Source organism: Vitis riparia, chromosome 14 (genome assembly GCF_004353265.1).
Source record: "Vitis riparia cultivar Riparia Gloire de Montpellier isolate 1030 chromosome 14, EGFV_Vit.rip_1.0, whole genome shotgun sequence".
NCBI lineage: Eukaryota > Viridiplantae > Streptophyta > Magnoliopsida > Vitales > Vitaceae > Vitis > Vitis riparia.
In genome coordinates, this window is record NC_048444.1 from 28345590 (window position 1) to 28372115 (window position 26526).

Below are 26526 nucleotides of genomic sequence, written 5' to 3' on the forward strand. Positions count from 1 at the left end.
TGTTTGATTGTTGATACTTGTAGTCCATGGTCAAGTTGATTAAGGTGGCATTTATTTTTTTTAGTTTGAGATAGGATGAGATAATAGTTTAACTTAAATCTGAATAGAACCTAATAACAGCAAATATGGTCAATATTGTTGTAACTTTGTAACTACTTTGATTTGATTTGTATTTGAATAAGTTTGAATTTCTATTACTGTATTTTAGGAATAGTTTGTTTCCTTTGTTTCAAACTGATATTATGTACTCTATAAATATTCGATAATATCAATAACAAAGCATGCAATATTATTCATATCTGCATCTCTATCATGGTATCAGAGCAATCTTAACTCCAGTCTCTTCCTCTTTTTTTTTATTTCTTCTTTTTTCTCCTCCATAAGCTGTCAACATGACAACCAACTCTGCCACCATCCATAATACCAATGATCCCCATCACACACTGATCACCATTAATATTACAGCTCAAGCTCCCCTCAAACTCACTGCCAACAACTACGTGTCATGGAAACTCCAGTTTCAGACATTGTTCATAGGTTATGACCTCCTTGGCTACATTGATGGATCAACGCCATGTCCATCACGCACCATCTCTTATAACGGCGCCACAATACCGAATCCAGCCCATATCGTTTGGATCCGACAGGATCAATTAATTCTCAATGCACTTATTGGCTCCCTATCTCCCACCATTATTCCGTTCATTGCTCAGGCTACAACTTCACGAGAAGCTTGGACCATTTTAGCCAACACCTATGCCAAACCGTCTCGCGGACACATCAAGCAAATCTCGGGTGGTCATAGGGTGAGAAGGAGGTGGGGGGTTCAATGGAGGAGGATGGGAATTTTGGTGTGAATGAGGAGAGGTTAAAGTGGGTGTGGGTAAGGGTGGGTTAGGAGTGGGATATGGAACAGGTGAGGGCATGGATATGGTGGAGGGTGATAGAACTTCACATGGGGACTGCTGAGGAGCCTCTACTTCAGTTGACGTATTGAGTGGTGATACTGAGGGATTAGTGGTGACACAAAGTTGCGGTGGAATCCAAGAGTTAATGGTGTTGGGTTGGGAACAATCAGACTTTTGAGTAAGAGAAGTGAAGGGAAACAAGGATTCAACAAACTTGACATGCCTAGATACATATATTTTTGACGTGGAAGGATCAAGACAATAGTAGGCACTTTGAGTTAAAGAGTATCCAAGAAAGATACAAGGTTTGGAGCGTGATTCAAGTTTGTGAGAGGTGTATGGTCTAAGCCAAGGGTAACAAAGACAACCAAAGACTCGTAGTTTGGAGTAATTGGGAGCAAAACCAAAAAAAATTTCATAAGGAGAGAAGAGACTGAGGGACGGAGTTGGCATGCGATTGATTAAATATACAGCAGTGGCAAAAGCATGAGGCCAATAAACTGTAGGAAGTGATGCATGAGTGAGTAATGCTAAACTTGTTTCGACTATGTGAAGATGATGGCGTTCAGAAAACCCATTGTGTTCAGGGGTGTGAGGTGGTGTAGTCTTATGAGATATACCATTTGTGGCCAGAAATGTAACAAGAGATATGTATTCACCACCATTATCAGAGTAAAGAGTTTTGATGTTTGTATCAAAATAGTTTTCAACAATGGCTTTGAATCTTATTACATGATCTTGGTATCTCTCTCTCTACAAGTCCTGTTGTTTATTGTGATAATGTCGGCGCTACTCAGCTTTGTTCCAATCCACTCTTCCATTCCAGAATGAAACATGTAGCCATTGATTTTCATTTCATTCGTGATCAAGTTCAACGTGGTTCTCTTCGAGTTGCTCATGTTGCCTCTGCTGATCAACTCGCTGATGCTCTTACCAAACCACTTCCCCGACCTCGGTTTCTTCTTCTAAAGGCCAAGATTGGACTTCTCTCCCGAACTCCAACTTGAGGGGGCGTAACAGCAGATATGGTCAATATTGTTGTAACTTTGTAACTACTTTGATTTGATTTGTATTTGAATAAGTTTGAATTTCTGTTACTGTATTTTAGGAATAGTTTGTTTCCTTTGTTTCAAACTGATATTATGTACTCTATAAATATTCGATAATATCAATAACAAAGCATGCAATATTATTCATATCTGCATCTCTGTCACCTAATACTTAAATTTAATTGAAATATTTGAACGTCATTAGACCTTATCTTGCTCTTCAAATATTAAAAGCATTAGAAAATAATTATGTCCACGACTCATCCCTATTGGGTTAGGTCAACCAATATTGGTATTAATACTTGAATGTCATTAAACCTTATCTTGCCCTTCAAATATTAAAAGCATTAGAAAATAATTAGGTCTGCAACTCGTGACTTACTGGGTAAGGTTTTAGCTAACCTAAACTCAGTTCAAATCAATAAACATTCAACTTAAGTCTATCTTTGATCCAAGGTACTCAACTTAAGCCCTACTTAATTTTGTTTTTCTAAGCTCATGTTGATCGGGTTGATTAGGTTATATGCATCAAAATCAAATTAAAGTTGGGTTAAGTAGGATTGTACTTGTCCATAATGTTTTTTAGAACTTTTCTATATGTTTATGTCAAAATTTAAATTGTAAATAAAACAATTTTATTGATAATAACAAGAAGTTAAAAATAAATTTTTCCTTTTAGAAAAATAAAATAGTATAGGATGTAATTACAATTTTGACATTTTTCTTTAAAAGTATAAAAAAAAATAGAATGAACTAAGAAAATAAAATTATAAATATTATGAAAATGGTAAATGGGATTCTGGTTTAGCTTGGGTTGCCCAAATATTGACTTGATCCCAACATGAATTATATTTGGGTTAAAAAAACTTAATCCAAACTTAACCTTAATATTAAAAATAATTACACAAGATACCCAAGGATTAGGTTATATTCAAGTAGGGTTGGGCTAAAGAGGTTTATAATACAAGAATTGAATAATACAAGTGAGATTTCACTCTCCTAATATTTGAAGTGGAGGACGTATATGAGATTCAAGAATTTTCCAAGGACATGAATCTAAATATTAGAAACCCTAAAAATATTTATTTGCCTAAACACAAGACCCTAAAATCTAGAGAAAATACTACTTTGATCTATAATACAAAGCATACTCTAAAGAGTAACTAACTCGATCCCCTTAAATATGAGATTCAAGATGATAAGCTCTCCCTAAATCCTATACCTAGATCATTAAAAATGGTTTAAAAGAAAAGTCCTAAATAAAAACACAAAATAAAATAACTCAAAGACTCCTAAAAAGACATAGCTCTAAGGCTAAGGATAAAACACTAAGACTAGGCCTTAGACTATGGAACAAAATATGTAACTAGGGGGGAAGAGACTAAAGATTTCCTAGGTGATGAACTCCTAAGAGGATATAAAGTAGAGGACTTAAAAATTACTAGGCCGATACCTTGAAGTGCAACTAGGTCTTCTTTCCTATCTAATTCAAATTAGATTGATTTCAAAGATGGTGATAAATGGACTCTCTCTCTTCTTAGACTTAGTATAATATTTACCACTTTTCTTAATATTCCAATTTTGATTTTTAAGATAATTTAACTCACTTACTAGCCTATTATCATGAAACTAGGAATGGCAATTTTCGCGGGTTTTCCAGGTCACCCGCATCGACCCGCTCCTATTGGAACAAGTATAGGAACATGGAAATCGGGAATGGGTCGGGTTCAAGTTTTTTTTTAAAACCCGAATCAGGTTTGGGGCCGAATTGGGTTTTGTTATAATTTGACCCGCCCCACCCCGCCCCGAATATGAAATTACAACTTTACCCCCCACCTATAAATGCTTCCTCTTCTCATTTCAGGTCTTCTTATCTCATTTTAGGGTTCTCGTTCCTGTCAACGCTAAGGTTGTTCCTCCCGCTCAATGCAAAAATCCATTAGATAATCCATTCGAAAATTTATTCAATAATTTCATTTCCTTCATCTCCTCTCGATTCATCCTTGTTTATCCCATATTCACAAGAATCACAACTATTAGTAGTCTCATGAGTTTACACTACTGCCATTTTCGCCATAGGAATCATATCTTCACGTATCTACAAACCGGTATGATTTTTTGGTTGAATGGTGCCTTGATTTGGCGTTGTAGTTCGTTTCTAATTTGGGAAAGAGATACGAGATTTAAAATTTTTCCATTTCCAGTTTCAGATTACTGAAGGATTTTTTTTTTTCTATTAGTTTTCGGGTTGCTATTTAGGGTTTTGAATTCGTTTCTTGCAAATCTTAATAGGGACAAAGCAGCTCTTATCGTCAAATGCTTCCACTCCATTCATATTGTTTCTAGGGTTTCTTTAATTGTTGCTTGCTAACCTTTGGCTTTGTAATGTGTAGCAATTATTTTATCTTTCTGCACTTGCATTGTGTTTTCAATTTAATAATTTGAGTCTTGATCCAACCATGCTTTTCATGTTATAGAAGCTATAGCTATCATAGTTCCCAATCGATTCTTGATGATTGCTACCAGTGGAGGCTTAAATCAACAGAGAACTGGGGTAATTCTTGTAGCATTCATATTATATATTAGTTAAAATTTATCTAAGTTCAGATCCTTACCTATCAAAAAAAAAAAAAAGACACATACCCGGGTCAGGCCGAGGATGGGGTTTTAATTTTAACTCCATAACGGGGATAGGAATGCCCCACCCTGCCCCGGCCCAGGTTTGGGACGGGATGGGAAATAACTAAATATTTTGGGACAGGAATAGGATAGGATAGGGTGACTCGTCTCAAACCCGCCCATTGCCATTCCTACATGAAACTAATATTTTTCAAAGAGTCTACTAAAGTACTTATTGGTCACCTGCCCAAATTTATTACAAGCGGTGCACTTAGGGGCTTGCTTTGAGGATGATTCCTCAAAAGAAGAGCTTTTTCTTGGTTTAACAAAGGTATTCTTCCTACTTTTAAGAGTTTTAGACATGCTTAAGTAACGTAAACCTCTCTTAACCCCATAGACTTTCCCTTTCCCAATAATTTTATTCAAAATTTTAGAATTAAAGTGAAATACTTCATTTTGTCTCACTAAATTCTTTTTAAGTTGATGGAGCTCTAAAGTAAGGGAATTATTTATAATCACCACATATGGTGTTCATATTCAAGAAACTTAATTTTTTTCAATTAGATTTTCTTTTTCAACTATAAGCAAGGAAACATGTTTAACAACAAGAAAATAGAAAACAATCTTTTCATTCTTAAAAATATAAAATATGATGTTTTTAGAGAATATCTTTTAGCTATTTTCATTTGTTTTTAGAAATCGATTTAAAAAATAATTATACAAATATGGAGAATGGTTAAAAATAAAGCACTATATATAGAAGTTATTTCTAAGAGATATTTAAACAAAGAAAAAGAATATAGGTTAAAAACATTTTAGGTTTTAAACAAACTTCAAAAAATAATTTTCAAAAACTATTCTCAAAAACCATTTTTAAAACCACTTCATAAATAAAGTCTAACTTTCTTTCCTCCAAACTCCATGTTATCAAGAACAAATGCAGGAATTAAAAATAAAAAAATTAAAAAAAATAATAATAATAAAACGATTTTTACTTACTCTGATACCACTTAAAAGAAACTTAATATCTAATCTTAATATAATAAAACCATCCAGAAGGAGGTGACTAGTTAGTCTTTGAATTGAACCTCAAATGAATATTTTTATTGCTTATTTTAGGTTTGACTTTTTATATTAATTTTCTAGTGAGAGTAAAAATTACATGCACAGACTTTCAACTGTTAAATAATCCACAAGTTGTGAGAAAATGGTAAACAGTTTTACCTAATTAGATGCATCTAATCCCCAAGGTCTCATACTATCAGCTCCTAACTTCTTTTTCATGTCCTTGATGCAACACTCCCTTGTGCTTCATAGTGGATCCCCTAAACCCTTATCAAAGTTTTGCGATAAAATTTCTAGCCTTTGCTGAAACCAAAAGTTACTCTCAAGAAAGATCTTAAAAGTTTGAGAGTTGGAGGATCCAACTTCGATTAATGACAATGCCCTCTTAGAGAAAGTCAACCTTTATTTTAAATAAAATATCTCTATTTATATTTATAAATCCTTTCTAGAATTATGGAGAGTTTTCTAATTTAGAGAAAAAATAATTTTAAAACATTTCAAAAATTCTTTTTAGAATCAAACACCAATTTAAAGATAAACCAATTTTAAAACTAACTACCAAAAATAATTTTTGGAATGAAAAAACATAGAAATCAAATTAGAAAATAAGTATTCTTTTCCTAATTTCTTGTGCTAGTCATTCCAAACCTTTTGCCAACCATAGATACATACTTACAACCCGAATCCAAATGCAATGAAGTTTGAGTTGTCTTGAGACGAATAAGACCCAAGGAAGTAAGTTGCATCTCATTAGAAAAAAAAAAAAAAAACAAATTTGTCAACTAAATAAAATACATTAATAGAATGATTAGTATGCAATCTAGATTTACACTAAACCATTATTGATAATATTATCTGACGCTTTTTCTATAACTTATGGTCATACACAATTATATTTAAATTTATTATAGATTTATTCCTTTCCAAATGTAAATGAAAAGATTGTTAGGTGAACCGATTTATCAAGGCATCCAAGAGTCTTGTATTACAAGACTAATTTTGTAATGTAGAAAACTTAAAAAAAATTTTGTCGTTTCCATGATTTGAAGAGACATCATTTTTCTTTCTTCCTCCATTTGTTAAATGTAAATAATTATAATCATATAATTGTACATAATGATATGGAGAGGTAGAAAGAAAACAAAGATATAATTGATAGGAATCTTTGATAAATAAATAAATATATATATATATATATATATATATATATATATATATATATATATATATATATAGATATAGATATATATAAATCTTTGATAAGATGTAATGATATGGAGAGGTAGAAAGGAAATAAAGACGGTAACCTACATAAATTTATGATAAGGTACAATGAATGATCAAAGCATAACTTCTATGAATCTTTGATAAGGTGAAATTAATTTCAAAGTAACCTACGGGGATTTAAAAGGGCCAGATGAGAAGACGTGTATATATATAATTTTAAAGGCAAAAAAAAATGTTCTAAGGTTGTACTACTTTGAAAATAACCGTGCACAACTTACTTTCCTATCAATTAAATAAGTAGCAACTTAAAGATTTTGACTTGATTAATAAAGTAATTCAAGTTCATAATCTGTATCATAGATCAAGGTAAAAAGAAATATTGCTTGATTAATTTTCGATTCTATTAATTTTCATTAGATTTTTATGCATCCAAAATTGCTATAATGTTTCTTATTATTTCGTATTATGTATTGTTAACAAACACACAGATCCACAATACGTGTGAGCTGTGCTACCCAAAAATCAAGCTATCCACCCGTCCATCTCACATGTGCTAGATCCACCACATCAACACTAATTAATCTCGCAGATTAAGATATGAAGCTATGTGCAAGATGCTTTGCAAGAAAGAACTCAAAATTGCACCATCGCTCCATGTACATGCTAGCTTCTCCAAACGCCTAAAGAGTTCTCAACAAATTATTAGTTTTATTCTATCACACCAAGGGTTTTGTACAATGATAAATTTATGACAATGGTAATGAAAAAATCTTACAGAGACCAAAACAAGCATTAAGATACGATTCGGTTGTAAATAATTATTATAAAGGACTCAAATATTACAATGGTCTCATTCTTAAAGATCCTCATTTTTCCAAACATAGAAAGCAAAGGGATTTTTAGAATTCTTCCATGAGACAAAGACTTTTATGTATGCCTCTTCAAGTTAACTAACATTAAAATATACTATATTCTCCCAGAGAAATGATATAATACCGAGTAGGTACCATACCAAAGTCCAAATTTAAGTTGTCAATATATATCATCAAATTTAAAACATTGAAGAGAAATACAAAGAAATGAGATTGAGGTAAAAAGAAAAAAAAATGAAATGCAAATATAAGTAAATAAAACTTGAGTACAAACCAAACGTAAGGCAATGTATAAGTAACTTGGACCATTTTTTTTTTTTTTCATGAAGTCATTTTTAGTGGCACCATTTTTCTCTATGATATCAAATTAATGTTACTTTTCACTAACTTTAGAGATGAGTTACCTGAGTCTAAGAAAGACTTACCTAGTCTCACACAAAGTTGTGCTTATAAGAAAGACTTAGCTGGCCTTACACAAAGTTTCGCTTATGGATGCGGATAGAGCGCAATTTCCCACAATTTGAGAATTTGTTACCCCAAATAATACCAACAAACAAGGATGGGATAGAACCATTATTCAAAGCTCAATATGAGCCCAACCAAAACTAAACAAACCCTAGCGCAGTCAAAACTTCTCTCCTGCTCAGCCCAACTCGAAATGTCCCTATAATAGGCATATATATAAGAACATTGAGAAGAAACCGTTCTTTTCTAATCTCCATAAAAAATTTTGGATGCATGTTCGCTATTAACGCTTCTTGGGTAAGCACTTTTTGGGCTTATTTATAAAGATATTTTGAACCAAACTTTCAACACCTTATGATTGCTTTTTGAAATTATTGTTTTGGCTTCCGCTTCAGCCTTAATCAAGAAGTTATAAGAGAACCAGACAAACTTCAGGCTTCAACAACCTTCCAATAGATAGAGAGAGATGGCTTCGGCCACAACCCTAAAATTGATTCCTCTAGCAGCAATCGCAATCCTGATCAGCCTAATCCTGATACAGTCAAGTACTCCAGCCATTTCCTCCATTGACATCCAAACAGCATATGAGGTTCTTGAGGACTACAACTTCCCAGTTGGCCTTCTTCCCAAAGGGATCACACGCTATGACCTCAACATCACCACAGGTAAATTCTCAGTCTATTTCAATGATACCTGCAGCTACTCTCTCAAAAGCTCCTACCATTTGAAATACTTGCCCACTATCAAAGGCTACATATCAAATGGCAAGCTATCTAGTTTGGAGGGTGTTTACACAAAGCTGTTCTTGGTGTGGAAGGAGATAGTAGAGATCGTCCGGGACGGAGATGATCTTGTTTTCTCTGTGGGAGTTTTGTCCTCCGTATTTCCCATCGACTACTTTGAGGAGAGCCCTCAATGTGGGTGTGGCTTCCAATGTGGTGGTGGGCAAGTAAGGAAGCTTAGATCAAACCCTTTTTATGAAGGGAGTTGAAGACAAAGATTTTGGAGTATTTAGAAGCTTAGCGCTGCTCTATGCCATGTACTGGAAATCTAAGCCACCCCACTCATATAGGAGTTCAGATGCTGGATGGCAACACAAGTTAGGTTAAGTTGGATTGAGCTCATCCACAATGTTTTCTTAGAACTTTTTTTATATATTTATGTCAAAATTTTAATAGTAAATAAAATAATATATTCAAGATAGAACAAGAAGTTAAAAATAAGTTTATCTATCCCTTTAGAAAAAAGAAATAGTATATGATGTGATTACAATTTTGACATTGTTCTTCAAAAAAAAAAAAAAAAGGAATGAGCGATATTATTCAAGAAAATAAAATGATAAATATTATGAAAATAGTGAATTGGATTCACGTTTAGCTTGGGTTGCCCAAATATTAGCATGATCCCAACATGAATTAAGTTGGGGTTGAAAAAACTCATTCCAAACTCAGCTTTAATATTACAAATAATTACACAAGCTACCCTAGGATTTGGTTAGATTCAGGTTGAGTTGGGTTGGGTCAATCATAATACAATAATTGAATAATGCAAGTGCAATTTCACTCTGTTATTATTTGAAGAACATAGTTTACAATTCTATCTATGCAATCTTAGAAGAAGGAAATAAGGGGAATATAAAAACCAATGCAAGTGTTATGAAATTGATTGTATTAAATATCAAATGTAACAACGGATTTTAAACTTCATTTACCCTTGAATATGGAATATAGGCATGCATTTTTCAAAGTTCGACCCCAACTATTGCAGTTCTCTTGTTATGAAATGATTAATTAGACATTGTCATGCTTGGATTATTGATATTTAGGCTATGCTGAAGTTGCTTACATTAAGCTTTAATACATTTGATTCACTTTGAGCTTTTGAATTATCATTTAGTGCTTGGCCAAGGTTACCTTCTGAGGCCATATCAAGTTTGTGAGTGGCAAAAGGTAAACTCACAACTTGAACATAAATTTTTCGAAGGACTCGGTCCCTTGATAATTGATTGGTAAAAACATCTAGTATTTTTAGTTAAGTAGGAGATTTGATGAGTGTTATCTTTTCCCTAATAAAATGACAATCCAATTTTATATGTTAGATTAATGTGCATGATATATTTGATTTTCAATCATGTGTAAGACACTTTGATTGTTAATTAGAAGTTGTCGTTGAAAAAGGAATTCCAATATCTCAAAGGAGATAAATTAGAGATGTTACTTCTATTGCAATAGATTTGAATACCAAAAGATGGATCTGATCCAAGAAAAACATAATGACATGTAGAACTTCTACAACTAAGACAACATACTATCTAATTAGCATCACAAAAGGTAGTGAGAATGAAATTACTTTTAAGATATAAATTGATCTTAAATGTGTTCCCATCGATGAATTATTATTGTTATATATAGTTGATCTTTCGATGTACAAACATGTATTCCCATTGATGATGGAAAAATTAAGAAAGGGAATGCCATGTATTACCTTATTCCTTGGTAAGGTGCAAAATGTAATATTTATATATCATATGTTTATTTTTCATCAATTCATTATCATTGTCCACATTTATGATATCGATTTCGAATGCGGGATTTCCAGCAACAGTAATTCTTATTACTCGTATATTGATACATGGAGATTTACGTATGGACATACTAGGGTTTGTGTGCAGGCCCAAGAGTATACTCAAGTATATATGGTTTTTGAGTGAAAAATCATACTCATATAACCTTGAAAATATTGGCTTATCTTGAGACTTTTCTTTCTGTATATCTTATATTAAAAGTGCGATTGATGCTTAACCTGCAGTCACCAACTAAATACATTTTTCCTTTTTCTGATTGCAAAATACTTGACTCGTAAGGTTAAGTGCTTGAAGATGCTTTGGGCCTGTGGCTCATTCCTATGCATTGTTTCTCTTCAATGCATCTCCTAGCTAGAAAGCAATTTGATGCTTTTTGTCATTTCTTGATATGTATAATCCGTAGTATAAATTCACAAGATGTGGTACATTTTCTTCCTTGTCATGCTATGTTGAATTCAAATTGGATTTTAAATTTCAAATATAATATCAATTGAATGCCTTCATTATGTCATAGTCCATATAGCTGTCATTGAATATTTGGCTCTCAAACTTTAAAAAAAATTAATGTGTATTCGGAATGCTTATGGGTTCGGGTGTTGATGAACACTTTATATTTCACTATATTCATGTGTTTTGATATATTTAAAGACGTGATTGAATAATTATTACACATTTTAATTTGGATTGTCTTTAAGTCTAGACAGATGAATATTTGAAATTATGATATAATAATAATAACAATGACTTGTTTATTCCAAATACGTGAGAGCTTTGAAATTGATGAATACTTAATATTGCATTATATTCATATGTTTTGATATTTTAAAACACACGCTAAAAGAAATTTAATATATAATCGTGATATAATGAAACTACCTAGAATAGATAAATAATTAATCTTTGAATTAAACCTCATATTAATAGGTAGTCTTTGTATTAAACCTTAGATTAATATTTTTATTACTTGTTTTAAGTTTATCCTTTTATATTAATTCTTTAATGAGCACAAAAATTTCATGCACAAATAAATAAATTGATTTCACATGATACACAAGATATAATATCAAAAAAACCATCTAGCAAACTACTAAGTGTATTGTAAAACAAAAAAAAAAAAAAAAAAAAAACCATGGGTGATATCTTAATTGTTAAATAATATACTAATTATTAGAAAATGGTCCTTAATTTACATAATCAAATACACCTACTTTTTAAAGTCTTATATCGTCAACACCTACATTTTTTTTTCATATCTTTGATACAATATTCCTCTTTACTCCTTAGAGAATCCCTCGAAGCCCTTATCAAAGTTTTGTAATAAGATATTTGACCTTTGTTTAAATCAAAAGTTATTTTTAAGAAAGATCTTAAAAGTTTGAAAGTTGGAAGATCAAACTTTGATGAATGGTAATATTTTCTTACAGTTGAAAAAAGTCCACCCTTACTAAATAAAATATCTCTATTTGTTTTTTTTTTATCCTTTTTACAATTATAGAGCTAGAGTTCAAAATTCTAAATTAACCCAAAAGCTTTTTAAAATGAAATATCAATTTAGAGATAAACACAATTTTAAAATTTATCAAAAAAACATTGTAAAAATTCTTGTTAGAGTCAAACACCAATTTAGAAATAAACATAATTTTAAAACTTATCAAAAAAAAATTAGAATTAAAAACATAGTAGAAACCAAATTAAAAAAAAAAAAAAAAAAATATATATATATATATATATATATATATAAAGTATTCACCTCCTATTTTTTTGTTTTAGATAAGCACTTATCTTAAATTTATGCCTTCAAATATGATAAGGTTTGAAGTTGTCTTAAAACAAATAAGACTCAAGAAAGTAAGTTGCATCTAATTAATAAAAAATGAATAAAATTGCCAACTAAAAATATACTAACAATTTTCACCTTTGGTAATTTTATGACAAAATATAATAAGGTCCTCCATAACTCTCATAAAACCTCACTAAATTAACCTACTCCTAATCTTAGTTTAAATCACTTCTTATGCAATGATGTCAAATTCCTATAATTTGCATATACTTATATAGTAAACTTGTAAAAAAACATAGTATGGCAACAATTAAATAAATAATGTAATCAATAAACTGATTGAACCTTTTACTCCCCTTTTGGTTACAAAAATGACAAATATAAGACATTTAAGAATGATAAAATAATCAAAGTGGCATGGAATAAAATACCAAATATCCAAGTTCACTCTAACAGAGGAAAAAACAAAGTTTCAAAAGATAATCCAAATAACAATAAGATTTTCTCTCTTTATACATTAAGAAAATTGTAAACATATAAAGCTCTAAATCTTATTGACTCAACTTCTTAAAATATATTCTAGCGTTACAAGGAAATTCTAATTGAACAAAAATCCTATGGTTAGAGGAATTTCAAATAAATTTCTAAATTCTTAAAGGTTAAGATTAAACACTTTTACCACTTCCTAGAATACTTCAACACTCTTAGAATTATAATTTTCAAAAACCTAGTCATAAATTAAATAATCTAGATATAATAGAGCATAGAAAATTATTCAACAATCTTTGAAAAGAACCAAAATAATGTAATTTATGGAATTAAAAAAAAATCAAGATTAAAAAGGATAAAACATGAGTGAATAAATCAAGTAAATCTTCAATTCCAAAGACTAAAATAATTAACAACATAAAATTCTCATTTCATCTCACATTGTTATTTCAACTAACTAATTTAAGATGTAAAAGTAGAACATATTCAATTTGAATTTCATCTAGTCAAATTCTTGTTTAACACAACTTAATTTTTTTCACATAGATGTTCATACATATCATGTGACTTCATAATTCCCCAAAAAAATTGATTTTTTTTTATTTGGTTTGGAAATTTTAGAATAAAATAAAACAGGATTTTCATCTATATAATTCCACATTCCACTTTGGGGATTTTTTCCATTTTTGCAAGTGATGACTTTCATTATTGGATTAGAGATATTGAATTTTGAATTTATCCAAGCTAACCTTCTTCACATCATGAATTTTCAAATACTTTTATTCTATACACATAGGGATGATTCAAATATATTGAACACTTTTGGGTTCCATAGATTACTAAAAAGAAATAAATTAATTTGATTTCCTTCAGAAAAAAAGGAAGAAACAAATCCACATAACTCTAAATTTTTCATAAACACTAAATCCACATCTTGAAGTATTAAAAAAAAAAAACAGTATTTATCAAAATCATTCTATAGATTAATTAAAATAATCCTAATCATAACAAGAAGAATAATAAATTCATGTCCATCTTCCTTAAATTTTATAAAACTTTGGAAAATTGTAAGAAAATGATAATTAAAAGAATATATTAATTTTCCAAGAACGTAAATATCTAAATATTAAAAACCTAAAAATATTTCTTCCCCTAAGCATAAGGCCCTAAAATCTATAGGAAAATACAACCTTGATACAGAAGACAAAGTGTCCATATAATAGGCTTCTGAGAAACACAGAAGAAACTGTTCTTTTCTAAGCTCCATCAAAGTTTTTGGATGCATGTTGCACTATTGCTTCTTAGATAAGCCTTTTTTAGCTTAGTTATGAAGTTATTTAATATTGTTGAACCAAACATTCAGCATCCCATGATTGCTCTTTGAAATTATTGTTTTGGCTTCCTCTTCAGCCTTTATCAAGAAGCTATAAGAGAACCAGCTGCCCAACTTCAGGCTTCAACAACCTTCCAATAGACACAGAAGAGATGCGTTCAGCGGCTTCAGCCACAACCCGCAGACTGACTCCTCTAGCAGCAATCCTGATCAGCCTAATCCTCATACACACAACTCCAGCCATTTCCTCCATTGACAGCCGAACAGCATATGAGGTTCTTGAGGACTACAACTTCCCAGTTGGCCTTCTTCCCCAGGGGATCACAGGCTATGACCTCAATATCTCCACAGGTCAATTCTCAGTCTATTTCAATGATACGTGCAGCTTCTCTCTTGAAAGCTCCTACCATTTGAAGTACAAGCCCACTATCAAAGGATACATATCAAATGGCAATCTATCTAGCTTGGAGGGCGTTTATGCGAGGTTGTTCTTTGTGTGGAAGAAGATAGTAGAGATCGTCCGGAGCGGAGATGATCTTGTTTTTTCTGTGGGAGTTTTGTCCTCCGTATTTCCCATAGACTATTTTGAGAAGAGCCCTCAATGTGGGTGTGGCTTCCAATGTGGTGGTGGGCAAGTAAGGAAGCTTAGAACAAACCCTTTCGTTTCTCCTTATGAATGGAGTTGAAGACAGATTTTGGAGTGTTTAGAAGCTTAGCGCTGCTCTATGCCATGTACTGGATGGCAGTACAAGTTTCTCATCCATCAAAACAGTGAAGACTATGTATGGGTTTAACATTAATATATGGAAGAAAAGTGGGGAGCAAGATGTAAACAAAATGATTTCTTTAATTCACATATATAAGTTACTTATAAGTTTGGTGATTTGCTTTTGTTTGTCTGTTGATACTTGTAGTCGAGGGTCAAGTTGATTAAGGTGGAATTTACTTGTTTTTTAGTTTGAGATAGGATGGAATGATAATTTAACTTAAATCTTAATAGAACCTAATACTTAAATTAAAACATATAATGAAAAATAATAATAATAATAATAATAATTATTATTATTATTATTATTAATACTTGAATATCATTAAACCTTATCTAGCAATCAAATATTAAAAGTACTAGAAGATAATTAGGTCTGTAACTCATGCCTGATAGGTCAAGTGTTGGTTGACCTTGACTTAAACTCAATCCAAATTAATAAATATTTAACTTAAATCTATCTTTGACCCAAGGTATTCAACTTAATTAAATCCTACTTAATCTTATTTTTCTAGCTCATGTTGGTCAAGTTAATTAGGTTATATGCATCAAAATCAAATTAGAGTTGGGTTAAGTTGGATCATCTATATATAGTCTTTTCTAGAACTTTTTTCATATATTTATGTCAAAATTTAAATAGTAAATAAAATAGCATTTCAAGATAATAACAAGAAATTAAAAATAAGTTCATCTTTCTTTTTAGAAAAATGAAATAGTATATGATGCAATTTCAATTTTGATATTTTTCTTAAAAAATTAAAAAAAAAAGTATAGAATGAATGTTATTATACAAGATAATAAAATTACCAATATTAAGATAGTAAATTGGATTCATGCTAAGCATGGGTTGCCCAAATATTGGCCTAGTCCCAACATGAATTAAGTTTGGATACTTTGAGAAAATTCAATCCAAACTCAACCTTAATATTAAAAATAATTACACAAGCTAACCAAGGATCAGGTAAAACTCAAGTTGGGTTGGGCCTAAAGAGGTTCATAATACAAGAATTGAATAATGCAAGTGAGATTTCACTCTCTTATGATTAGTTGAAGAATATAGTTTACAATTCTATATATACAATCTTAGAAGAAGAAAATAAGGGAAGTATTACAACCAATGTAAGAGTTATGCAATTGATTATATCAATTATCAAATGTAACAATAGATTTTAAACTTCATTTAGCCTTGAATATGGAATATGCCCATTCATTTTCTCCTATTATGAAATGATTATCCATTCTTAAGCTTGGATTATTGATATCTACGCTATGCTAAAGTTACTTACATTAAGCTTTAATAGATTTGATTCACTTTGAGATTTTTGAATTATTATTTAGTGCTCATTTAAGGTTACTTTATTAGGTCATCTCAAGTTGGTGAGTGGCAAAAGGTGAACTTCCAACTTGAACATAAATATCTCAAAGGACTCCCTTGATAATTGATTGGTAAAAACTCTACTATTTATATTTAAGTAGGAGAATTGATGATGAGTGCTCTTATTGTTATCTTTTCCCTAATAAAATGATGATCGGATTTTATATATTGGGAATGTACATGATAGATTTGTTTTTCAATCATGTGTAAGGCACTTTGATTGTTACTTAGAAGTTGTGATTGAAAGAGAAATTCCAATTTCTCGAAGGAGATAATTAAATAAGACATGTTGCTTCTACTTATAGTTGAGTAGGAGATTTCATGATGAGTGCTCTTGTGACTATCTTTTCCCTCATAAAATGATAATCCAATTTTATTTGTTAGAAATGTGCATGATAAGATTGATTTTCAATCATGTGTAAGGCATTTTGATTGTTAATTAGAAGTTTCTTATTGAAAAAGGAATTACAATTTCTTGAACAAGATAAATTAGAAATGTTACTTCTATTGTAGTAGACGTAAGGGTTCTATATACTTAGACACTTTCTCTAAAAATAGTTGGTTATTTCTTTGAAGACCAAAAGATGAATTGGATCCAAGAAAAACACAAAGATGTGTAGTACTTCTACTAGTAAGTTGACATACATACTACCCAATTTGCATCCCAAAAGGTAGTAAGAGTGGGATTACTTTAAGATATAAATTGATCTTAAATGTGTTCCCATTGATAAATTATAATGATGAATTATTTTTTTTTTACAGTTGATCTTTGGCATGTACAAATGTGTATTCCTATTGATGATGGAAAAATTAATAAAAGGAGAGTCATATATTACATCCTTCCATATGCACCATAAAAAATAAAGGTAAGGTGCAGAATGCAATTAAATATATATATATATATATCATCGATTCATTATCACTGTCATTTATGATATCGATTTCGAATGTGGGATTTACCTATCAACGTACTAGGGTTTGTATGTGCAGGCCCAAGAGCATACTCATTTCTATATGGTTTTTGAGTGAAATACCATTCTCATATAACCTTAAGACTATTTGTTTATCTTGCTATATATATGTATATAGGCCTTTCCTTCTGCATATCTTATACTAAAAGTGTGTTTGATGCTTAACCCGCAGTCACCAACTCTTTAAGGGTTATACATTTTCCCTTTTTTGATTGGAAAATGCTTAACTAATTATTAAGCTTAAGCTCTTGAAGATGCTTTGGGACTGTAGCTCATTTCTCTTCAATGCATCTCCTAGAAAGCAATTTGATGCTTCACAGTTGTGATTGAGACAATGCGTTGGACATAAAATATTAATCTTGTAACTCAAAATTTTATATAGGTACCAAAATATGATTGGATTTATCCTTGGAACGGCTCAGCTGGTGCTCTCTAGGCCATTTATGGCAGCACATGGAACTCATTCATGAAAACAGTACTCAAGAATTAAAGTTGATGAAAAAAAAAAAAAAACAAGTAAATAGGAAGACAAAGGAGAAGCAGATGTATACAAAGAGAACTTCTTGTTTTTTTCATCTATGCCTAATTTATTTATATATATTTGATTCTTGATATGTATGATCCATGGTATAAACTCAAAAGTTGTGGTACATTTTCTTCCTTGTCATGCTATGTTGAATTCGAATTGGATTTTAAATTTCAAATATAGTATCAATTGAATGTTTTAATTATGTCATTGCTAGTAAATACCAGTGGCATATCCCATATAGCTATCATTCAATACTTGGCTTTCAAACTTTAAAAAAAAAAACTAATAATAATAATAATAATATATGCATATTTCAAAAGCTTGTGGACCGGGGTGTTGATGAACACTTAATATTTCACTGTATTCATGTGTTTTGATATATTTAAAGACATCATTGAATAATTATTACATATTTTAAATGGGATTGTTTCTAAGTCTAAACCTATGAGTATTTGAAATTATGATATAATAATAATGATAATGACATGTGTATTCCAACTTAATATTGCATTATGTTCATATGTTTGGATTTTTTAAAACACGCAATTGAGTGATTAGTATGTATCTTAACCAAGATTATCACTAAACCACTATTGATAATATGTAGTATTTGAAGTTCTTTAATGTTCTTTAATATTTTTTTAATTATTTCATAGATATCTTCAGAGTTGGAGATTCCCAAAGTCAAAGTTCGTACTCATGAAAATGAAAAAAGAATTTGAGGTTCTAAAGAGGGAAACATGTTAGCATTTTCGATAACTTAAAAGGCACAATTATATTTAGATTTATTCCTTTGAAAATATAAATGAAAAGATTGGTAGATGAACGAATTCATCAACACACCTAAAAGTCTTGTATTAGAAGACTAATTTTGTAATGTTGAGAATTTAAAAATCCGTTTGTCATTTTAAGATTTGAAGAGACATCCTTTCTTTTTATTTCACCATTTATGAAATAAAAACCATTATAATCATATAATTATTATGGAGAGGTAGAAAGTTTTCATGATTTGAAGAGACATCTTTTCTTTTTCTTCCACCATTTATGAAATAAAAATAATTATAACCATATAATTATGCATAACAGGATGAAAAAACAGAAAGAAAATAAAAACGGTAACCTACATGAATATTTGATAACGTGTAATAAATGAAAGCATAACCCATGTGAATCTTTGATGACGTGGGATAAATAACTAGGTAACCCACATGAATCTAAAAGGGTTTGATGAGAAGGCATTACTAATATTTATAATTTTGGTTAATGTCTTGAGGCCAAAAAATTTTTAAGGTTGTGTTACTTTGAAAACAACTACCCACCACATATACTTTCGTATTAATTAAATAAGTAATGACTTAAAGATCTTGAATTGATTAACAAAGTAACTCAAGTTTGTATTCCGCATTATAGATCAAGGGAAATAGTATTATTGCTTAATTAATTTTTTAATCTATCAATTTCCATTAGATTTTTATGTGTCTGAAATTGAAATCTATAATGTTTCTTATTATTTCGTGTTATGCATTGTTAACAAACACACTAATCCACTATACGTGTGAGCTATGCTGCTCAAAAATCAAGTTATTCACTCCTCCATCTCACACGTGTCAATCCCATTCTCACATTTTCTATAAGAGAACCGGCTCAACTTCAGGCTCCGACAACCTTCCAATAGACAAAGAGATGGGTCCAGCCACAAACCAAAGATATATTCCTCTACCAGCAATCCTGATCATCCTAATTCTGATACATTCCGCTCCAGCCATCTCCTCCCTTAACAACCGAACAGCATATGAGGTTCTTGAGGACTACAACTTCCCAGTTGGCCTTCTTCCCAAAGGGGTCAAACACTATGACCTCAACATCATCACAGGTGAATTCTCAGTCCATTTCAATCATACCTGCAGCTTCTCTCTTAAAAGCTCCTATCATTTGAAGTATAAGCCCACTATCAAAGGTTACATATCAAATGGCAAGCTATTTAGATTGAAGGGCGTTTATGAGAGGTTGTTCTTGGTGTGGGTGGAGATAGAAGAGATCATCCGAAGCGGAGATGATCTTGTTTTTTCTGTGGGAGTTTTGTCCTCCGTATTTCCCATCGACTACTTTGAGGAGAGCCCTCAATGTGGGTGTGGCTTCCGATGTGGTGGTGGGCAAGTAAGGAAGCTTAGAACAAACCCTTTCGTTTCTCCATATGAAGGGAGTTGAAGACAAAGATTTTGGAGTATTTAGAAGCTTAGCGCTGCTCTATGCCATGTACTGGATGGCAGCACAAGTTTCTCATCCATCAAAACAGTATAGACTATGTATGGGTTTAACATTGATGGAAGAAAAGTGGGGAGCAAGATGTAAACAAAATGATTTCTTTCATTCACATATATAAGTTATTTATAAGTTTGGTGATTTGCTTTTGTTTGACTGTTGATACTTGTAGTCGAGGGTCAAGTTGATTAAGGTGGGATTTACTTGTTTTTTAGTTTGAGATAGGATGAGATGATAATTAAACTTAAATCTGAATAGAATCTAATACTTGAATTTAAACATACAGTCAATATTATTATTCATATTTGAATGTCAATAAACCTTATCTTCCTCTTCAAATATTAAAAGCATTAGAAAATAATTAGGTCCGCAACTCATGCTTGCTAGGTCGAGTTTTGGTTGACCTTAACCTAAACTCAATCCAAATTAATAAGCATTCAACTCAAGTCCATCTTTGATCCAAGGTATTCAACTTAAGTTGTACTTAATCTTATTTTTCTAAGCTCATATTGGTCAAGTTAATTATGTTATATACATCAAAATCCAATTAAAATAGGATTGAGTTGGATCATCCATAGTGTTTTTTAGAACTTGTTCTATACATTTATGTCAACATTTAACATTTCAAGATAATAAGAAAAAGTTAAAAATAAGTTTGTCTTTCTTTTTAGAAAAATGAAATAGCATATGTACGATGTAATAACAATTTTGACATTTTTCTTAAAAAATTTAAAAAAAAAATTAAAAACGTTATTATATAAGACAATAAAATTATAAATATTACAAAAATAGTAAATTGGATTCAGACTAAGCTTGGGTTGCCCAAAGATTGGTTTGGTCCCAACATGAATTAAGTTTGGGTACTTTGAGAAAACTCAATCCAAACTCAATCTTGATATTAAAAATAATTACACAAGTTACCCAAAGGATTAGGTTAAACTAAAGTTGGGTTGGGCGAAAGAGATTCATAATACAAGAATTGAATAATGCAAATGAGATTTCACTCTCTTATAATTATTTGAAATATATAGTTTACAATTCTGTATATGCAATATTAGAACTTAGAATAAGAAAATAAGGGGTATATTAAAACCAATGTAAGAGTTATGCGGTTGATTATGTTAATTATCAAATGTAACGACGGATTTTAAACTTCATTTTGCCTTGAATATGGAATATGGCCATACATTTTGCAAAGTTTGACTCCAAGTATTGCATTTCTCCTATTATGAAATGATTATCCATTCTTAAGCTTCGATTATTGATATCTAGGTTATGCTAAAGTTGCTTACATTAAGCCTTAATAGATTTGATTCACTTAGAGATTTTGAATTATCATTTAGGCCATCTCAAGTTGGCAAGAGGCAAAAGGTGAACTCCCAACTTGAAAGTAAATTTCTCAAAGGACTCCCTTGATAATTGATTGGTAAAAACATCTACTATTTATAGTTAAGTAATAGTTTTAATGACAAGTGCTCTTATGATTATCTTTTCCCTAATAAAATGATAATCCAACTTTATATATTAGGAATGTGCGTAATAGATTTAATTTTCAATCATGTGTAGGGCACTTTGATTATTACTTAGAAGTTGTGATTAAAAGAGGAATTTCAATTTTTCGAAGGAGATAAATTATACATGATACTTCTACTTATAGTTGAGTAGGAGATTTGATGATGAGTACTCCTGGAACCATCTTTTCCCTTATAAAATGATAATCCAATTTTATTTGTTAGGAATGTGCATGATAAAATTGATTTTCAATCATATATAAGGCACTTTGATTATTAATTAGAAGTTATGATTGAAAGAGGAATCTCAATTTCTCGATGGAGATAAATTAGAGATGTTACTTCTATTGCAATAGACGTAAGGGTTTTATATTCTACTTCGACACTTTAAAAATAGTTCATTGTTTCCTTGAAAATCAAAAAGATGAATTGGATCCAAGAAAAACACAAAGGCATGTAGTACTTCTATTAGCAAGATGACATAAGTACCACCCAATTTGCATCACAAAAGGTAGCTAGTGATAGTGAGATTACTTCAAGATATAAATTGATCTTAAATGCGTTCCCATTGATAAATTGTTATGATGATTAATTCTTGTTGTTTACAATTGATCTTTGGGATGTACAAATGTGTACTCCTATTGATGATGGAAAAATTAAGAAAAGGAAAGTCATATATCACATCATTCCTTCCATATGCACCATTAAAATAAGGATAAGTGTGTATATATATATATATATATATATATGTATGTATGTATAGAACATACTAGGGTTTATTTGTGCAGGCCCAAGACCATACCAATTTATATATGGTTTTTGAGTGAAAAATCATTCTAATATAACCTTGAGACTATTTGCTTATATTATATTTAAAGTATGTTTGATGCTTAACCTGCAGTCACCAACTCTTTAAGGATTATACATTTTCCCTTTTTCTAATTGGAAAATACTTTACTAATTATTAAGGTTATGTTCTTAAAGATGCTTTGGGGGCCTGTGGCTCATTTCCTATATATTACTTCTCTTCAATGCATCTCCTCGAAAGGAATTAGATGTTTCATAGTTGTGATTGAGACAATGCATTGGACATAAAATATTAATCTTATAACTCAAAAATTTTATATGGGTACGAAAATATGATTGGATTTATTTTTTAAACGGCTCAGTCTATGCCATTTATGGCAAAACAAGTAAAAATCTGTTTGATAATAATTCTAGAAAGTACTTGTATGTTTTTAGTATTTGATAATTCTTTTCTTTTAAGTACTAAAAAAGCTAAAAATGCTTCCTGAACTTATTGTCAAACACGCCATAACTCATTCATGAAAATAGTACTGAAGAATTAATGTTGATGAAAATAAAAAATAAAATAAAAAAGTAAATAGGTAGACAAGGGAGACACACATGCATACAAAGCGAATAATTCCTCCTTTTATTTCTTTTCTTTTCATTTATGCCTAATTTATTTATATATATTTTATTCTTGATATGTAAAATTCATGGTACATTTTCTTCCTTGTCATGCTATGTTGCATTCGAACTGGCCGCGATTTTAAATTTCAAACATAATATCAATTGAATGTTTTAATTATGTCATTGCTAGAAAGCGTAGCCCATATAGCTGTCATTGAATATTTGCCTATATTTGGCTTTCAAACCTTAAAAAACTAGTAATAAAAATAATGATAGTATAATGATGATGATGATCATAAGAATAATAATAATATATGCATATTCAAAAGCTTGTGGGCTGGTGTGTTGATGAACACTTAATATTTCACTATATTCATGTGTTTTGATATATTTAAAGACATTATTGAATAATTATTACATATTTTAATTTTGATTGTCTTTAAGTCTACACCAATGAGTATTTGAAATTATGATATAATAATAACGATAATGACGTGTGTATTCTAACTTAATATTGCATTATATGCATATGTTTAGATTTTTTTTTAAAACACGCAATTGAATTATTATATTATTCAAAATTCTTTAATTTTTTATTATTTTGTAGATATTTTCAGCATCGAGATTACTAAAGTCAAAGTTCAAACTCATGAAGATGAAAAAAGAATTTGAGGTTCTAAAGGGAGAAACATGTTAGCATTTTCTATAACTTAAAGACATACACAATTATATTTAAATTTGTTATAGATTTATTCCTTTCAAAATATGAATGAAAAGATCAGTAGATGAACCAATTTATCAAGGCATCCAAAAGTCTTGTATTAGAAGACTAATTTTGTAACGTAGAAAACTTAAATATTTCTTTTGCCATTTTTATGATCTGAAGAGACATCCTTTCTTTTCCTTCCACCATTTATGAAATAAAAACAATTATAATCATATAATATTATGAAGAGGTAGAAAGAAATAAGACCAGTAACCAATATGAACCTTTGATAAGGTGAAATAAATAACAAGATAATCCATATGAATCAGAAAGGGTTTTATGAGAAGGCATAACTAACATCTATAATTTTGGTTGAGGTCCTAAGACCAAAAAATTTCTAAGGCTATGAAATTCAAAAACAAATATCCACCACATACTTTCCTATCAATTAAATAAGTAATGACTTAAAGATCTTGAATTGATTAATAAAGTAACTCAAGTTCATATTTCGCATTATAGATCAAGGCAAAAAGTATTATTGCTTAACTAATTTTTTAATCTATCTTCCATTAGATTTTTATGCATCTGAAATTGAAATCTATAATGTTTCTTATTATTTCGTGTTATGTATTGTTAACAAACACACTAATCCACTATACGTGTGAGCTATGCTGCCCAAAAATCAACTTATTCACCCAACCATGTATATTATGCATCAAATTCAAAACATTGAATAGAAATTAATGAAACTTGAGTATAAACTAGACCTAAGCCAATGCATAAGTAAATGAGACCGTATTTTTTCATGTAGTTGTTTTTAATTGACCACCATCTTTCTATATGATATCAAAAAGTTACTTTTCGATAACTATAGAGACAAGCTACCTGAGTCGCAGAAATACTTAGCTAGTCTTACACAAAGTTGTGCTTATAAGAAAAACTTAGCTAGCCTACATAAAGTTGTGCTTATGGATGCCCATCGAGCACAATTTTCCCATAATGTGAGAATTTGTTACCCCAAATATTACCAACGGGCAAGGATAGGATAGAACCATTATTCGACGCTCAATATGAACCCAACCCAAACTAAACGAACACTAGCCCTGCCAAGCCTTTTCTCTCAAGCTCAGCCCAACTCAAAATGTCCTTTGTTATGGGCTTACTAGCTAGAAGTAAATGTTATTTTCTAAGCTAAACAAAAGTTATTAACGGATGCATGTTGCACTATTGCTTCTTGGATAAACACTTTTGAGCTTATTTATAAAGATATTTACTGCTGAACCAAACTTTCAACACCCCATGATTGCTCTTTGAAATTAACGTTTTGGCTTCCACTTCAGCCTTAATCAAGAAGCTATATAAGACAACCAGCCAAACGTCAGGCTTCAACAACCTTCCAATAGACAGAGAAGAGATGGGTTCAGCCACAACCGAAAGATTGATTCCTCTAGCAGCAACCCTTATCAGCTTAATCCTGATACACTCAACTCCAGCCATCTCCTCCCTCGCCTCCCCAACTGCATATGAGGTTCTTGATGACAACAACTTCCCAGCTGGCCTTCTTCCCGATGGTATCTCAAGCTATGACCTCAACATCACCACGGGTCAATTCTCAGTCTATTTCAATCGTACCTGCCGCTTCTCCCTTCAAAACTCCTACCATTTGAAGTACAAGCCCACTTTCAATGGTTACATATCAAATGGCAAGCTATCTAGCTTGAAGGGTGTTTATGTGAGGGTGTTCTTGGTGTGGAGGGAGATAGAAGAGATCGTCCGGAGAGAAGATGATCTTGTTTTCTCCATGAGGATTTCGTCCTATGTATTTCCCATCGACTACTTTGAGGAGAGACCTCAATGTCTGTGTGTCCTCAAATGTGGTGGAGGCCAGGCAAGTAAGGAAACTTAGAACAAACCCTTTCGTCTCTCCTTATGAAGACTATGTATACGTTTGACATCGATGGAAGAAAAGTGGGGAGCAAGATGTAAACAAAATGATTTTTTTTATTCGCTTAAATTAATAAGTTATTTATAAGTTTGGTGATTCGGTTTTGTTTGATTGTTAATACTTTTAGTCCACGGTAAAGTTGATTAGGGTGAAATTTATTCATTTTTTTAGTTTGAGATAGGATGAGATGATAATTTAAATTAAATCTTAATAGAACCTAATAATTAAATTTAAACCATGTGATTATTGTTATTAATACTTGAATGTCATCAAGTCTTATCTTGCATTTCAAATATTAAAAGCATTAGAAAATAATTAGGCCTCCAACTCATGACTTATTGGGTAAGGTTGTGACCAACCTAAACTCAATTCAAATCAATAAACATTCAACTTAAGTCTATCTTGGATCCAAGGTACTTAACTTAAGCCATACTTAATTTCATTTTTCTAAACTCATGTTCATCCGGTTATTTGGGTTATATGCATCAAAATCATATTAAGGTTGGGTTAAGTTGAATTGAACTCGCCCATAATGTTTTTTAGAATCTTTTTTATATATTTATATCAAATTTTAAATAGTAAATAAAACAATATTTCAAGATAATAATAAGAAGTTAAAAATAAGTTTATTTATTTTTTTAGAAAGTTGAAATG

The 26526-nt window shown here is 30.9% G+C and overlaps 3 protein-coding genes across 3 annotated transcripts; all 3 read left to right on the plus strand.

Moving 5' to 3' along the window:
* Positions 1 to 8644: 8644 nt before the first annotated feature.
* Positions 8645 to 15276, plus strand: LOC117929752. The gene is made up of 2 exons (XM_034850149.1): positions 8645 to 8870; positions 14469 to 15276. The coding sequence occupies exons 1-2, from the start codon at positions 8790 to 8792 to the stop codon at positions 15075 to 15077; spliced, it is 690 nt and encodes a 229-aa protein (XP_034706040.1). The 5' UTR covers positions 8645 to 8789; the 3' UTR covers positions 15078 to 15276.
* A 4439-nt stretch (positions 15277 to 19715) lies between these two features.
* Positions 19716 to 20443, plus strand: LOC117929753. Its single transcript, XM_034850150.1, has one exon. The coding sequence runs from the start codon at positions 19716 to 19718 to the stop codon at positions 20238 to 20240; it is 525 nt and encodes a 174-aa protein (XP_034706041.1). The 3' UTR covers positions 20241 to 20443.
* Positions 20444 to 25341: 4898 nt separating this feature from the next.
* Positions 25342 to 25833, plus strand: LOC117930629. The gene has a single exon (XM_034851262.1). The coding sequence runs from the start codon at positions 25342 to 25344 to the stop codon at positions 25831 to 25833; it is 492 nt and encodes a 163-aa protein (XP_034707153.1).
* The last annotated feature ends 693 nt before the right edge of the window (positions 25834 to 26526 follow it).